Source organism: Trypanosoma melophagium (assembly GCF_022059095.1).
Source record: "Trypanosoma melophagium isolate St. Kilda chromosome Unknown ctg26segment0, whole genome shotgun sequence".
Lineage (NCBI taxonomy): Eukaryota > Euglenozoa > Kinetoplastea > Trypanosomatida > Trypanosomatidae > Trypanosoma > Trypanosoma melophagium.
Genome location: NW_027125157.1, coordinates 183896 through 200000, shown reverse-complemented (window position 1 = coordinate 200000; position 16105 = coordinate 183896). Strand labels below are relative to the sequence as shown.

Genomic DNA, 16105 nt, shown 5'->3' with positions numbered 1-16105 from the left:
TTTTTTTTTTTTTTTCTATACATTTTTAGAGGGGCTTTTTTTTTTTTTTTCCTTTTTTTTTTTTTTTTTTTTCTATGACATCCAACGTCTGTGTAAAATTAGAGACAATTACAAGTTTATCGCGATCTCCATTGCTGCGTAACTCGTCTAGCATAAGAGATACAAAATACATTTTGCTTCCAGCAGCTTCAGAAAGTGTTCCCTTTTTATAACCTTTTGGAAGAACTGATTTTGGTATGCCACGATCACCTGATTCTTCCTTATTTGAGTGTATCACTGCTTCGTGGAAAAGGTCCATATGGTTGCACAACTTGCGCATTGCAGATATGAGCACAAGTGGTGTACAATGTGAGTCTTCTATAAGAGAAGATAGTTTTTCGTATGCCATGCGCTGCAGTGAACCAAGTTTTACAAAGACTGTTATGTCTACTTTGGGTGGTAAATAAGACTCATTAATTGACTGTGTACGACGAAGAATAAAACGTTGTGTTAGATTAGAAAGATAGTGTGCCCGTTCTGCACCAAGTGCTCGTAGATGTTCAGGACAATCAGGGTCACGACCTTGCATAACAGGTTCTTCAAAAACACGTGCAAAAACATCACGGCTACCTAATATTCCAGGATTAACAAAACCCACCATGGCATGAAATTCTGAGAGATCATTTTGAATAGGAGTACCACTAAGAATAATACGATTTTTCGTTGGAAGCAAATCAACAGCTTTTGTTGTTTTTACTTCAGCATTCTTTAGACGGTGTCCTTCATCGCATACTACTAGTTCAACAGATCTCAAGGTTGAAATACGCTTAATATATTTGCGTAGTTGATCATAAGAAATAACCAAGACATCACCATCACCGTCAAAACGTGAAATTATACGATCTCCTTTTGGTGTAGATTCGGAAATAGCAAAATATTTTACAGCACCCACACCAAGCCATTTGTCGAACTCATTACACCAATTTTTTACAAGAGAAGAAGGAGTAACAACAAGACACTTGCGAGCTGTTGGAACCCCATGTTTTCCTTGACGTATACAAGTATAAATAGTCGCAACTGTTTGAATAGTTTTACCAAGACCCATCTCATCTGCAAGAATGGCACCATGATAACCTGGCATCCTTTCACCTGTAATACAATCAAAAAGAAACTTTACACCTGCCCGTTGATGTGGCCGAAGTTTGTCACCAATTATAGGATCAACCACAACAGAGACGATGGGACGTCCATTAGAGTCACGCTTATAGTCAGCACGAAAGAGTGTTACTGCACCTTCACGATCAGGATCATGCAATGGTTGCAACTCAGCCCTTACTCCACCTGCTCCAACCTTTGGACGACCAGCAACAGGAACTGTGAATCCTGTCTGTCCATCTAGTGGCCGTTTCCTAAAAATTGGCTGTGCAAACATAGAACCAAGTAATCCTTTACCAAAAGACATTTTAGGCTTTACGAGATGTGAACCTGAAGCAGCTTCAGCTTCAGCCTTTGCTTTTTGTTTCTCTTCTTTTTTTCGAAGCTGATGTTCTGCGCTAAGAAAGAATTCTCCACTTCGGAAAGATTCTTCCTTTAATGCTGTGATGAGAAGTACGGTTTTTGTACCAACTTTAAGGGTAGTACCTGCTTTGGCATTCGCAGCTTCTTCTTCTTTTATAGGATATCCAGGATCTGATCGGTTTCCATGTTGTCGTCCAGCACGATCATACATCATTACACCAAGCAACTCCATATTAATGATAACAATACCAGTAGACTCATGTCGAGTAGCCGCATCAGTTTCCACTTGAAAGTAAATGCAACCATTAGGACTAACAGGGTAGCGTCCGACTATTTGACTCTTTTCTGCTGGTTCCTCATTCTCTAATCCTTCTGTCTTTTCTTCAGATATATCTTGCCTTTCCTGTGTAGTGGTAGTATTAGTAATAGTAGCTCCTTCTGTTTGAAAACTATTAATACTTAAGGCAGTTTTAACTACAGCGGCACCAACATTATCACCATCATCATCATTATCATTATAATCTCCATTTTCTTTAGCACCTTCAGTACGAGCAGCAGGTCTCTCTCTTACAGGCTGGTGATACTCAATGTGTGCCCTCTTAGCAAGACGGGCCGCCATAATATCATCTTGTGTGATACCTCTGCTCTCTGGATATAATACGGTACGCTCCCGCCGCTGGGATTGTGTTCTAGACGACACTGCGGTACTCTGCGTAGAACTTTCTGTGCACAAAGTTGCCGGAACACGAAATCCCGCTGGTAACCCTCCGGAACCCCCAGAACGACGAAAGAGAGGCATACACTCCTTATATATTTTTTCTTTTTTTTTTCGTGTGTATGTATGTATATGTGTATTCGAAAGCACACCTATATTGGGGAAAAACGCAACGAAAAAAAAAAAAAAGGAAAAGGGGGTAAAAGAAAGAAATAAAGAAAAAAAAGTTTCGATACTCCATCTTGGATGGGGCGCAGTTCCATTACCTCATCCTACATGAATGGAAAATCTGAAAAGGAAAAAATAAAAAAAAAAGAAGGTAATGTAGACTATCACACTCCATATAAACAAAAACTCAAATGCGATATCCTTAGACTCGGTAGAGGAAAAACACTATAAAAATACAACTACATTGAATCATTCCCCATAAGAAAAGTGATTGTCACAGCAACTCCTTAAGTTCGAGAACCCTGGTTTTTCTTTTAAAAAAAGAAAAGAAGTTATGTTGAAGTAAGAAAAATAAATAACAAATGATAGTCTGTGACTAATGAAATAAAAAAAAAATTCATAGTGGTACAGGGTCAGAGAAAAAGGCATACAAACACAGACAAAACAAAGGAAAAATCAATGAAAAAAAAGTACCTAAATAATACCTTTATGAACAGCATATGGGTATATATTTCCTGCATACTAATATATCTATATTTATATACATCAAAATATCTTTCGTCTAACAAAATATGGTAGCCAGGAAACAAAGGGAAAACGAAATTTTTTTGTTTTCTAATTTCACTATTGGAAGGGGAAAAACATTATTACTATATTTTCACTAGATTAAAAAAAAAAGTGGGGGAAAAAAAAATACTACAACTCTTAAAAAGTAAAAAAAAAATGAAAGAGTTTAGTTACCACCCCACTCCATTCTTTTACCCCATTGTGGTTGTGTGGACATGTAGTCCCACTGCTCCATTGTTGGCTTTGTACCAACACCGACAGTGGTGCTTCCAACACGATCTATTACTTGTACAGTAGCAGAAGAAATGCCATATGAAACTTGTTTGGCTTCTTGGCGAAGTCGGTTAAGAAGTCCGCTACCTTTTGACAAAATTTTGCGTTCTTGAAGTTTTTCAACTGCCTCCATTGCAGATCGCAAAAGACTTAGTGGTCTATGATTTTCAGAGATATTGGGATCTGTAACTGCAGTAGGAACTCTTTCTCGCCCCGTTTCTATTTTTAATTCTATATTCTTTTTTTTATCATTAAAAGGACGAATATGAACTTCGTGATGATGAAACACTGCTCCTGAGAGAAGTTGAGCCAATTCAACACCATTACTATCTTCAAATTCAACTATAGCACTTTGACCTGTTTCACTCATTGGATCTGCACTTATTACAACCGAACGAACTGTACCACAGTACATCATAAATTCCTCCACATCTCTAGCAGTGGCATCTGTAGATATACCATATAATTTGACGAAATTAGTTGTAGACATAAAGCCTAAGTCAATGTATGACACCAGAATTATTGTTCCTTTTTCTAAATTATTTGTATTCCCTTACTATTTTCTGTCAAGAAGGTACACTATTTAAACAATTTAAACAGTTAAATTCTTCTTTTTTTTTAATTATAGTATTACCCCCACCCACAAAAAAAAAAAAAAAAATACAAAGAAATATAAAAATACATTATATTAAAAATTAAATGAAAAACACATTAGAAACAAAAAAAAGGGTTAATCTCAGGGCCAATTACAATATCCTGATCCTATTTTTCCTTTTCTTTGTTTTGTTTTCCTTTGTTAGAGAATCAGGGAAGGAAGGGAGTTGGTTTTCTTCTTTTTTTTTTTGGTTTTTCTCTCTCATGGAATAATCGAGGGAGAAACAAAACAGTGAAGAAAAAACCGTCACCAGCAGGATTCGAACCTGCGCGCGAGATCGCAACTGATTTCTAGTCAGTCCCCGTAACCACTTGGGTATGGTGACCACGCCGTGAGTAGGGATGAAAGAAAATGGAGAAAAATATAATAAAACATCCATTTTTATTTTTTACTTCTCTCTACGCCTCTGCGGTCCTGGAAGTACTGGTTGTGTTGCTGTCAGCGGTAATATTTTCCTTCGCTTTTCCTCGCTTCTTACGCAGTGCCTTCTCCAACTCCCGTCGCCGGCGTAGAAGGTTTACAAGTGTTCTAATATGTTGTTCTAACACACGACGGTCATTTCCGGTTTCTTTTACTCCTGTTGTTGTTGTTGCTGTTGATGGGGGCCGAGTGGTGGTGGTGGTGAGGGCTTCCAGTGCGAGACGGAGGGTTTCATTCTTTTTGGCAAAGTCATACTGAGCGAGTCGATAACTGACATCCTCAAAACGTCGCCCCATCTCTTTTTGTTCTCGCTCCCACTCACGTCGTTGAACTTGAAGTTCATGAATCTCAGCACGGGCATGGTGTAAGTCTTCCTCTAGCTCTTCTACTCTCTTTTTTAACGTACTACAGCGTGTTTCTAGAATATCTATTTCCTCATCTTTTAATACAGGATCTATTGCGGCTGCTGCTGCCTTCTGCGCAGCTATCTCTGGAGTTGGAAACGATTTAATAATATCAAGTGCACGAGCCACTGTCTCGTCTGTAAGACCAATCTCTGTCTCCGTTTTTAAAAAATGACCATGCATACGTTCGTCAACGTCAAGTTGCATGTCATCAATTGAAAACCACCGTCCACCAATAGCTTCAGGGTAGTCATGAATATGTGTATTAATCCATCGTTTTATTTCATCCACACGATCACGTACAAGCCGCTGCTCTGATAAATCATCAGCATAGTAGGTAACTTGAGTCACTTTGGGAGTTCCGTTAGGTGTACCACCAGTTACTGGCGGTAAATGATCTCCAACTACTTTTTCAAAGAATCTATTTAAACGTTTAACTTGTTCAGGAAAATTTCTCCATGTAGAAGAGAGAATGATTGTCACCTTATTGGCTCCACCACAACCGTCAACGATTTGTTGCAATAAGCGTACACTCTGTTCCGACAAGTCACCTCCACCAAAAGTAAAACGAGGTACCGGAAGAAGTACACCATCAATGTCTAAAAAGATGACAACACGGTCACATTTTGACATTTCCCTGCCAACACCTACACCCACAGGAAGAAAAACTAAATTTACCCCACTCAAAAAAAAAAAAAAAAAAATGGAGAACAAAGAAAAATAAAGGCAAAGAGTAAATAAAAGAAGGCAAAAACAAAAAAAAAACTGAATAGAGTATAGTTAATGTTCATCAATAATATTTTGATGACCCTTGTCTTTTTTTCTTGTTGGAAAGTTTAACAATGCTGAGGGGGAATAAAGTTGGCTATTTTCAACAAATTATGCATTGCGTCCACAGAATAATGGTAACGGCATATATATATATATATATATATATATATATATTTCTAAATAAATATACTACCACATGCCTCCCCCCTTTTGTTCTGTTTATTGGTTCCTCTTGTTCTACACCGACTTGTTCTGTACATTCTGCATAATGCTATCATGTACAGACAGTGAGAAAAGGAAAAAAAAAAAGGAATAAAAAAAACGGATCACGAAGACAATCTAAACGAAAAAAGAGAGAAAAAAACACCGACATACGGTCATATCTTCCTTAAAGGAAAACAAAAAAAAATCAATCAAGTAACATTTTAACCCAAAGTAAAAAGGAAGAAAAAAATATATTTCCCTATAATTTTTTTTTCATTGTCGTTGTTGTTCTTATCAACTTTACAAAGTACTACAGAAAATGTGACGAGGAGATTTTGTGAAAAACAAACAAACAAGATAATAGGAAAAAACATATTTCCTCTCGTTTTTTTTTCTTAAGCTCCTTCTTTCTTTAATACCCCTTCCTACCTTCATATCTATCTAGAGACCTATCTATACTTCTTTTTCTCAATTTCTAATTGCATCTATCGTTACCGGAGACCCACAATATCAAGCAAATCTTCATCCCTTGGTGAACGCCTTGGTGTACGTTTACGGGAGACAGGCCGTACCACCATATAAGCAGAAAGCCTATCACGATTATTTTGGTTATTTAAGGAATTTCGTGTTCCAGAAGTACCAGCAACATTTCCAGACTCTCCTCTTACACTAGTGAGACATTGCCCAAGTGGTTTTTCTCTGCCTCTACCTCCGCCGTTATTGTGGATATGCTTAATACTGGTAGCACCATTGGATTTTCCGTTAACAGAGGCAGAGTAACTGCGACCTGTACGAGGACGTGGGGGAACTTCTTTATTTCGCAGCAACGATATTCCCTTTTCGCCCCGAATACAATAAGAAGGTTTTTTTCCACGTTGTCTTTTTGCATATACTTTTGGAATTGTCACGACAAAGAGTTCAATCATACCCCGAATACACATATCTCGCTGCATACAGAGAATACGACGTCCATAAAATTCCAATGACTGCGTCATTGGAATGGCTACCATTTGTGTATATAGTAGATCAAATGCAGTATCCAATAACCTCGCTTTATATGCATTAATTTCTTCATCATAGTAATTTAAAAGAAAATGGTCAAGGTCTAAAATACAACTATTTAAAGATTGAGAATGAACTTCTTCCAGAGACACCATAGAGTCTGAAATACCTTCTCGACTAGATGACCGTATTTCTTCCATTTTGCGTAAGTGGACCTCTAGAAATATCTTGTGAAAATCCATCAGTTCATATTCTTTAGAAACTTCAATATCACCTTTTTTAAACTCTATTCCTCCTCGTCTTGCATTAGCAACTGCAAGAGCACCGTCCAAAGGTGTAGAAAAAGGAGGACATGGTTCGTAATCACCCAATTGTAGAATGACATCTTCTTCATTAATTGCAGATATGCCACTGATATCCACAGTATCTGTTTGATTACCAGATTCTTCCGATGCAGAGGATTTAAAAATGTCTTTTTTTTCATCTCCCTTTTCCTTATTGGGTTCAATAATGTTATCTGCAACATCATCAGCGCGTTCTGCTTCTGTCGAACGAGGAAGTTCCACATCCTGTGATACAATTTTTGGCGTAGAAGGTTGTATACCTTTACTAGGTCTTGCTGAACCACTAGTTAAACTTGTAACGTCCATTTTTTTTTCTGGATACATCATTCTTCCGTTCCTGCCTATATTTATATTCTCGTTTAAATCTTTGCCTGTATCCGGATTATTCTTTTTTTTACTTGGTAGAATCTCAACCGTTACAAGACCACATGTATTTGACACCTCATAGCATCCTGAGTGCGTACATTCTAAATTTTTCCCTTCTGTACCCTTTCTGCTAAGTAAAGAAGATTCTGCAACCGTTTTATCTTCCACTGGCCGTCGGAATGGAGCTGATGTTTGATGTTTCTTCTTTTGCTCAGGAGTAGACGGTAGAGCGTGTAGACTTTTAAGAAAAAGAAAATTTTGCAAAAATTTCCGAGGGCGTAATTTCTTTTCCGGTGTAATTATTTGTTCATCAGCATTTAAAGAATTACCCACATCTCCCATTTCCTTATCCTCATTATATGCTGAAGTTTGACCATTTTTCTCCGGTGTATGAGAACTGTTTTCTGATAGTACGGTTATTGCTGGAGGTGGGGTAATGCTAACCGACATCATCACACGCGGCTGGGAACGAATATTAATAAAACTGCGGGGTTCTGTGGGTTTCTCTCGTGTGTTTACAGTGGTGGAAACGGCATTTGTGATATCGGCAAAAGGCATCGGACGTTGTACAGAAGTTTCATTAATAGAATTCCGTACCACGTTTTGTGGTGGGTGCGTCATAAGTATTTCTCAGATGTGTGCAAAGATTGCAATTCTAAATCTAAAAATATGACTGATTAATAGGAATAAAGGTAGATAAAGATGATGAGAGGCTTACAGAATAAACAGAAAGGAAAGAAAAAAAAAGAAAGAAAAAAAGAATGAATGAAGTAAAAAACTGATGGAATAGGGAAAAAACAGAGCCCGGTAAACAGAAAAAGCTTAGTTCTCCAGGGAATACAGGGATAATGGTGATCGACATGAATAGATACGATTTGTGTATATGAATTTTTTTTTTTTGCGCTTTCGTTCTTTCATTCTTCGTTACAGAGAAATGCACACACATACACACACACACACACACACACACACACACACACACACACACACACACACGAAAAACAACAACAGCAACAAAAGAACGAAACAAATACAACAGCAATAAGAACAAAAAGGGCAACATCATAACACCTCCTCGTACCAAGGCTTTAGAAGTCCATAGGCAAATTATACGAAGGTAATATATATATGTAAATATCTTCTGCAATGATTAGAAGCAAATACAGGATAAAATCCTTCGTCGTGATAGTGAAGTAACACTCCTTTTCTCTCTCTCTCTCTCTCTCTCTCTCTCTCTCTTATATATATATATATATATATATATATATATATAGCTCATGTAGTTCATGCGGAGAAATCAAAAAAAAAAAAAAATAAGAAATGCCTTTCTTTTTTTTTTCCTTTTCTTTGTTGCATCATCATCACATCTTCAGTGGTTTTCTTCTCGTCCTTACTTTTTGTCTTTTTCTACTCTTTAAATGTATACACAGTGTACTCATTTCATACCCTGCAACTGTTTCATCATCCCCTGCAGACCACCCAGTCCACCAAGCTGCCGCAGCATATTTGGATTAAGTGCCTTTGCCAGCTGCGTCATCTGCTGCTGTCCCATTCGCCCCGACAGCATACTACCAGGGTCCTGCGTCATGGCCTTAAAGTTGACCTTCCCCATGCGCTTCACCACCTCCTCGAATTTGGCGTAACTGTTAATTAGATGGTGCACCTCCAGGATGGAGTGGCCGCTGCCGCGGGCGATGCGGTGGACGCGGGCGGGCGTCATCATCTTCTTCACGCGGCCGTCATCCAACTCCGCGGCGGTCATGCTGTCCATGATGTGAATAAAGGCTTTCAGTGTGACGTCGCCGAGTTCGCCAGCGGCCCCGCCAAGTGCCGACATGCCGGGAATCATATCCATAATTTTACTGACCGATCCCATCTTTAGTACATTCTGTAAGTGTTCATACATGTCCCGCATTGTGAATTGTCCATCTTGGAAGCGTTTGTAGAGTTCACTATCGGCATTTATATTGGCATCCTTCATGGTGTCCATTAACGCCCGCATGTCACCCATGCCAAGCATACGACTAACAAAACTTTCAGGTTGAAATAACTCAAAGTCATCAAAGTGTTCACCAGTGCCAATAAATACAATTGGACTTTTTGTCATGGCAACAGCAGCCAGTGCCCCACCTCCCTTAGCTTGTCCATCCAACTTTGTCACAATAACAGAACCAACAGGTACTTTCTCTTTAAACTGACGCGCTTGTTCTTGAATTCCCTGTCCATCGGTGGCACTCATAACAAATACCACATCATTTGGTTTTATCGTCTCTTGTACTTGTTTCATTTCATCAAAAAGGGCAGACTCCTGTTTATGACGACCACTGGTGTCAACAATAATGAGATCATACTTTTCCTTTAAAAGTTCTGTTACACCCTCCTTCGCAATAATAACAGGATCGGCTTCTGTAAGAGAACCATAAAAACGAATTTTAGCTTTTGTTGCATTTTGTCGTAGTTGATCATAGGCACCAGCACGAAACGTATCAGCACAAACGAGTGCCGTTTTAAATCCTTTACGTTGAAAGTACGCCGCATACTTTGTACACGAAGTTGTCTTTCCAGATCCCTGAAGACCAACAAACATCACAATATTTGTCTTTCCTTTTACCGGTACAAAAGGTTTTACACCGGGATCAAGAATCTTCTTAATACCATTAAATACGGCAGTTTGCAACATTTTGCGTTTGTTTAACCCGGCAGCTTCTGATGTGATGGCAACTTCCGCACGAATAGTTTGCTGTAGTTCTTTTACCATTTTTACGTTCACATCTGCCTGCAGTAAAGCCCGGGCAACATCATTTAATAATTCCTTCACATCTTCTTCACCAAGAAGCGACTTGGACGACATCTTTGAGATCGCCGCCCCGATCTTTTGACCGAGTTCTGCCAAGACCATCTTTAATTAGAGAATGTTTTCTTGTTGTTGATATTCTTCCTTTTTTTATTAATATTGATTTGTTCCTTTGTTTTTAATAGTGGCCCCTATGCTACTCACACTTCACTGTATCACTTGCTAATGTCCTTTTCTTCTCTCGGTATTTTTTTTTTCACTCTCTTTATTTATTTTTTTTTGGGGGGTGGGGTCGTTTCTTGTGATAATTATGAGACGGCTATTTTTCCTTCACTCGCCGTGCTGCGTCCATTCATAAAACAAAAATACACATGTATATATATATATATATATATATATATATCAGAAAAAGAAAAGAGAAAAACAAAGAAATAAGAAATAACAAAGAAAAGTATATACTACACAGAAACAATTGTAATGCTCTTATATCTTTAATTCTTTTCTCTTATTTCTAAAAGATGTAACCTTCAAAGTTGTTTACTTTCGTATTTCAATTTTTTTTTGATTAAAACACTATTCGTCTCTTTGTCGACATCGTATCCTATATATATATATATATATATATATATATATATATATATATATGGTTCTCTTAAACTCCGAATTATCCTCCTGCATTCAAAAAAAAAAAAAAAATGGTGTGTGTGTGTGTACTACTCTCTTATTTATGCTTCTGTGTTTTCTTCTCCTGTTCATACTTTGTGAAATTGATATTTGTAATGATACCCACTTGATTTAACTTTTCTAGACAGTTTCGCATACACTTATACTCTGGACCGTAAAAGTTATTAAACCAATATTGTGAAACACAACGTTCTTGACACGTCATACTGTTCGTAAAGTTCATTCGATCCTCCTGCATTTGTTTTAGTACTTCAAACTCCTCATTCCACGCAGGTGTGATGTGGGTCATTGCTTATAAATCAATGTGAAATGAATGATTAAACTAATGCTATTTATACCCCACCTTCCTTGAGGGTTATTATTATTATTATTATTATTATTATTATTATTATTATTATTAGTGTTATTATGGCCTCTAAGAAGCAGAGAAAGATACTAATAATAACAATAGTAATAAAAAAAAATAAAAGAAACGTTTAATAACATTCGTTCAATAAATAAAGGTAATAAAGAATAACATCCAAATATACAGAGGAGAGAAAGAAACAAACGAAAAAAAAAAGAAATAAAACCACGTTAAAAAACAAACAAAAAGCGATAAAGCCAACTCCACCACTTACTCGTAAAATAAATAAATAATATATATGCTTATTTTGTTTTTAAGAACCAGTAATAGTAATCATAGCTTACTTACATACGAAATGGTTAAGAAAAGAAACTCATGACTGTGCATCATCTCTTTTTCTTTTTTCAAAGCGTGTAATAAAATCCCTGACAAACGACAATACTCCGTACTTATTCTTGCCATTATGCTGCCCATTCCCTCTTATTGAGATTTCAACATCCTCTTCATCTTCCTCTTCTTCAAAGTATAACTGAAGTTCCGTCACTATTGGCATTGTTTCGACTGCTGGACGCACCCACTCATGCACAAAGAAACCATCTGCCTTTGTGTAACTCCCACTGCAGTGTGAATTATACACACGTGCATCGCCAACCCCACAACTTGGGGATCGTGATTTAAATAGACACGCATCAATTCCCGTTAATTTACGCAGAAGCAACTCGTCTGCGATAATTGGATGCCGACGTGTGAGTCGTTCCCGCAGTTCATTCCCCCGCCCCATGATGTCTCTTGTCACTTTACCATATATATAACACTGTTGTTGTTTTTCTTTTTCTTCCTCTTCTTCTTTTCCATCTTTTTTCTCTTGTATGAGTCGAATGGGTGGACGCGGTGTGGGCATGTTGAGAATATCCATTTCAGGACAAATGGGAATACACGTGAGAAGTGCGTGTTCACTCGCCAAACAATTTAAAATAAACGCGGCGGGGCTGCGGGGCGGCGGGGAAGTGTGGCCGTGACGATAACTGACAGCGTGCCCAAGCAGACAGGCACTCACTAGTAATACCGGCCGTCGTCGTCCTTCTAATTTTACTTCTACTTCATTCCTGCTGTTTTTATCTATTTCTATTGTTTTTGATAGCAAAGAAGATGATGATAGTGGTATTGAAGAAGATGATAATGATGATGATAGTGGAGAAGTTGGAAGGCCTCGGCGATAGTTGTGTAGTAGTCGTCGTACATCTACGCCTCCGAGTGTGAGGGGTCGGCAGGCCATCTTTTCTCTCTTCTCAAGAAGGCCAACAGCTATAAACAGGAGAAGAGGAGAGAAAAAAGAGAAATAATGATATAAATAGCAAGTTTAATAATAATAATAATAATAATAATAATAATAATAATAATAATAATAATAATAATAATAATAATAATTACAAACAGGGAAAAGGAAGAAGAAAAAATAAAAAAAAAACAAACAAAAACAGTAAATATCAACAGAGCACAGAAATACAGATTGTTCCCTCCCTCTTTAAATAGACCATTACTTCTCTATCCACAATAAAGTAAGCTTATGCTTTATGAAAATTAGAAAGATAGAAATTATCCGCAGATACTCTCTTCTTTCATTCCTTTGGCATGAAACTATACACATTAACTCTCAATCCTGTGATATCATCATTACTATAATCACTATTATCAGACAATAGACAACAACAACAACAACAAAAAAAAAACATGACACCAACACTTTAGTACCAGAAAAATAAATATTTAGAAACAAAAAAGAGAAATTCTCCCTCTTTCTCATACATACATATATATATATATATATTATATTGACTATGCTCCCTCCTTTTTTCCTTTCCCTTTCCCTAGTTCAACGGTGATGATGCGATGGGTTCCCGCACAGGCACCGTACCCCAGTTATCAAAGAACACTTTCGCTACAATAGCAATAATAGGACCAAACAGAATTCCACGCACACCGTAACTAACATATCCAAGCAACAATGCTGTCCCAATCACAAATGTTGGTAGTTCCTCCCGCACTACACCAGCAGCATCACGCACAGAACTCCCACGTAATCCACGTGATACACACAAAAGCCACTCATCCATGTGTGAGAGTAAAAACGCTGCCGCACAGTACCACACACGTAAATCCACCACCACTCCCAATAACCCCTGGTCATTAAATGTACTAAACATAGAATATACCAAGGCAACTGAAACAGGTGAAACCCATGCCGGTAAAAGTGGAAATACCGCATTTAAAGCGGAAAGTAATCCACTGAAAAAAGGAGTCGGGAATGACCATCTCTGAAAGAGACAGAATGTAATAAAGAAGTGAAACCACAAGAGATGCCAAAATGATTGTAGAAGCGTTAAAAGAGAAACTGTAATATCACGCTCAATATTGCGTGCGTGTTGTTCACCAAATTCGGGATGAAGTGCTTTAAACATCTTAGCCACCACATAATAGAGAATGGTGTGTTCCAGTTGTAAAAAGTACTGAAGGACAAATAAAAATAAAACAAAGGCGTACATAGAATCAAAAAATCCAACTACATTTGAGCTTAGTAAAAATATAACTCGGGTGGCATAAACGAAAAAAGGACGCCAACGTTCTAAAACACTCTTCGCCACACCAACCCAATCCACTTTTCGCAATGATGCACCTGTCCTATTACTACCAAATAGTGAAGTATACAATTCTACACTCTTGTTTAACACAACTCCCATAGTAATTTTAGATGGAAATGTGGAAAGCATAGGAGTGATGGCTTGACGTACATTTATTGCCAACTCTGTGGCATTCGTATAATTCATACATTCCGCCAGTTCATTTAACACCCGCTGCTGCACCTCTGATAGAATCATCTCCTGCAACTCTGATAGATAAGAAGATGTCGTATTAGCAGAAGTTACAATATTACGATTCGTAGAGATATTATTCTTTATATTTACCGTAGATTCCCCTTCCTTCATGGTGTTTTCCCACAATGATCCTCCACTTGTCCATTGATGCTGTGCACTCACTACGGCAGATGTCGTCCGCTTTACCGCCCCACTGATAGAAATAATATCCAACGCAAAATTATGTGATAGACCCATCACAAAAAAAGTTATTACGGTAATACGCCACAGACGCCACATTAATTCAACGAAATGATCCTCTGATATAAATACAATAGTTAACGCAAATATGACAAACAACACCAAATGCATTAAAATAAAAAAAGAAAAACCAATCAAAGAATGGGCAAGAAAAGATAACACGCATGTGGCAATCAAACGAAGCAACATACGTCCTCTTGGCGTTGTTACCAGAAAAAATTTTCCTTCCTTTGTATTCTGTTTCTCTACTCCTTTATTCCGCTTTCCTGCCCACCACGATCGCACCAAGAGTTTATTAAGCCCGAGATATATAGCAGCTTGTAATAGGGCGTAGGAGAAAAAATATTTTAGTGAAATCAAAGATCCAATAACACCGAATAATGTAGAACGTTCGGACCACATTTGTTGTACAGATCGCATTTGCCGCACACAATCTTCTCTTGCAGCGCGGGAGTTATAGGAGTGTTCACGGGTCTTTGGATGTAATATGACGGATAGCAATATACCAAAACTAATACTATCCCCATATGGTCGGCAAAGCATATACATAGAGTACATTAGTCCAATACTCATAGCAAACAATAATCCACTTGTGGAACCTAAAATAACTTGCGACCAGTGACGATGATAGGTAATACTAGCCGCCACGTCATTTACAACGTCTGTGATATTGTTTTTATGCACTCGTGTTTTTGAAGCAGAGCGAGATGGTGTGGATGTACTTCTTGCGTTTAGAGATGGGGCTCGTTTTCGTGATGATGATACATTACTTCGCCCAGTTGATGTATTTATATTATTTGGATTTGGATTTGTATTATTTGCTGTTCCTTTTGTACGTCGTAATTTAACGAAATCCAATTTATGCGGCAGTGGGGACAGACTTCGTTTATCATCTCGCATGATATTGGCGAACACAGAGTTAATAGAGATAAATAGAGGCTATTTGTTTATATTTCTATTACTTTTTCTTTCTTTTTTTCTTTAAGGAGGAATAAGAGAAAAGTAATAATTATAATAATATAAATAATATAAGTTAATAGAGTTACGAGTCAAAAATAAAAAAAATTAGAGGAAAAGAGTCAAAAAATAAAAAAAGACTAATTACATTATAGTCATGAGGATCATCATTATTGTACAGAAAATAAATAAATAAATAAATACAAAAACTAGAAACACAGATATCAAAAAAAAAACAACGACACCAGCAACAAACAAACAAAGAAACAAACACAAGCACAAACACACATATAGAGAGATATATCAATAATTTTTTATTTATCGATTTCCTTCCTACCGCCTTTCATCACTCAAGAAAGTTATTCATTCCTACTCTTCCTCCTTACCCTTTAGTGTTTCATGGTAAGCACCCAGTACTGGTTTACCCACATTATACAGAAAGGTGAGACCACACAGCCCAAACCCCATAAGTGTAAGAATCCCACCAAAGATTGAACCACCAAACGGTCTTTTAGAATTTTCATCACACTGTAAGACTAATTTCGTTAATTCATCATCTACAAATGTTTCTTTCTTTTTTACTTCTGAATGTACACTGAGTGTATGATGATACCATCGGGAGTGCAGAAAATGCTGCAGGAATAACAGTGATGAAGAAGATTGCGTCGCAGCAGAAACCAGAAACTGACGAACGACTGACATATATATAAATATAAATATATATTTATATCTATTTAGGATGCTACCTTCTTTAGAAATAGAAGCAACAGCAATACAAGGAAGAAGAAGCAAAACAGGAAAGAAAAAAGAACAAATCATATACAT

General features: G+C 37.4%; 9 protein-coding genes across 11 annotated transcripts; all 9 read right to left on the bottom strand.

Annotated features, from left to right (window-relative positions):
* Window positions 1-25: 25 nt before the first annotated feature.
* LSM04_002118 (SNF2-related) lies at window positions 26-2296 on the bottom strand (the record flags this gene model as incomplete). Its single annotated transcript, XM_067337935.1, has 1 exon — window positions 26-2296. The coding sequence occupies one exon, from the start codon at window positions 2294-2296 to the stop codon at window positions 26-28; it is 2271 nt and encodes a 756-aa protein (XP_067190670.1).
* An 817-nt stretch (window positions 2297-3113) lies between these two features.
* Window positions 3114-3710, bottom strand: LSM04_002874 (RNA recognition motif domain; the record flags this gene model as incomplete). The annotated part of the gene is made up of 1 exon (XM_067337934.1): window positions 3114-3710. The coding sequence occupies one exon, from the start codon at window positions 3708-3710 to the stop codon at window positions 3114-3116; it is 597 nt and encodes a 198-aa protein (XP_067190697.1).
* Window positions 3711-4273: 563 nt separating this feature from the next.
* LSM04_007208 (uncharacterized protein) lies at window positions 4274-5332 on the bottom strand (the record flags this gene model as incomplete). Its single annotated transcript, XM_067337933.1, has 1 exon — window positions 4274-5332. The coding sequence occupies one exon, from the start codon at window positions 5330-5332 to the stop codon at window positions 4274-4276; it is 1059 nt and encodes a 352-aa protein (XP_067190839.1).
* An 833-nt stretch (window positions 5333-6165) lies between these two features.
* On the bottom strand, window positions 6166-8007 carry LSM04_002908 (uncharacterized protein; the record flags this gene model as incomplete). The annotated part of the gene is made up of 1 exon (XM_067337932.1): window positions 6166-8007. The coding sequence occupies one exon, from the start codon at window positions 8005-8007 to the stop codon at window positions 6166-6168; it is 1842 nt and encodes a 613-aa protein (XP_067190699.1).
* Window positions 8008-8821: 814 nt separating this feature from the next.
* LSM04_008924 (Signal recognition particle) lies at window positions 8822-10285 on the bottom strand (the record flags this gene model as incomplete). The annotated part of the gene is made up of 1 exon (XM_067337930.1): window positions 8822-10285. One exon carries the CDS (start codon window positions 10283-10285, stop codon window positions 8822-8824), a length of 1464 nt encoding a protein of 487 aa, XP_067190898.1.
* A 616-nt stretch (window positions 10286-10901) lies between these two features.
* Window positions 10902-11153, bottom strand: LSM04_002590 (uncharacterized protein; the record flags this gene model as incomplete). Its single annotated transcript, XM_067337929.1, has 1 exon — window positions 10902-11153. One exon carries the CDS (start codon window positions 11151-11153, stop codon window positions 10902-10904), a length of 252 nt encoding a protein of 83 aa, XP_067190683.1.
* A 430-nt stretch (window positions 11154-11583) lies between these two features.
* LSM04_001370 (protein of unknown function DUF523) lies at window positions 11584-12486 on the bottom strand (the record flags this gene model as incomplete). The annotated part of the gene is made up of 1 exon (XM_067337928.1): window positions 11584-12486. The coding sequence occupies one exon, from the start codon at window positions 12484-12486 to the stop codon at window positions 11584-11586; it is 903 nt and encodes a 300-aa protein (XP_067190638.1).
* A 592-nt stretch (window positions 12487-13078) lies between these two features.
* On the bottom strand, window positions 13079-15223 carry LSM04_001318 (uncharacterized protein; the record flags this gene model as incomplete). 3 transcript variants are annotated; one of them, XM_067337925.1, is made up of 2 exons in its annotated part: window positions 14242-14244; window positions 14339-15223. In XM_067337925.1, 2 exons carry the CDS (start codon window positions 15221-15223, stop codon window positions 14242-14244), a joined length of 888 nt encoding a protein of 295 aa, XP_067190633.1. The 3 variants fall into 3 exon arrangements, with proteins under 3 accessions (XP_067190634.1, XP_067190635.1, XP_067190633.1); XM_067337926.1 differs by having other exon boundaries at window positions 13079-15223; XM_067337927.1 differs by lacking the exons at window positions 14242-14244; window positions 14339-15223 and adding an exon at window positions 13079-13669.
* A 426-nt stretch (window positions 15224-15649) lies between these two features.
* LSM04_008575 (uncharacterized protein) lies at window positions 15650-15982 on the bottom strand (the record flags this gene model as incomplete). The annotated part of the gene is made up of 1 exon (XM_067337924.1): window positions 15650-15982. One exon carries the CDS (start codon window positions 15980-15982, stop codon window positions 15650-15652), a length of 333 nt encoding a protein of 110 aa, XP_067190882.1.
* Between the last annotated feature and the right edge of the window lie 123 nt (window positions 15983-16105).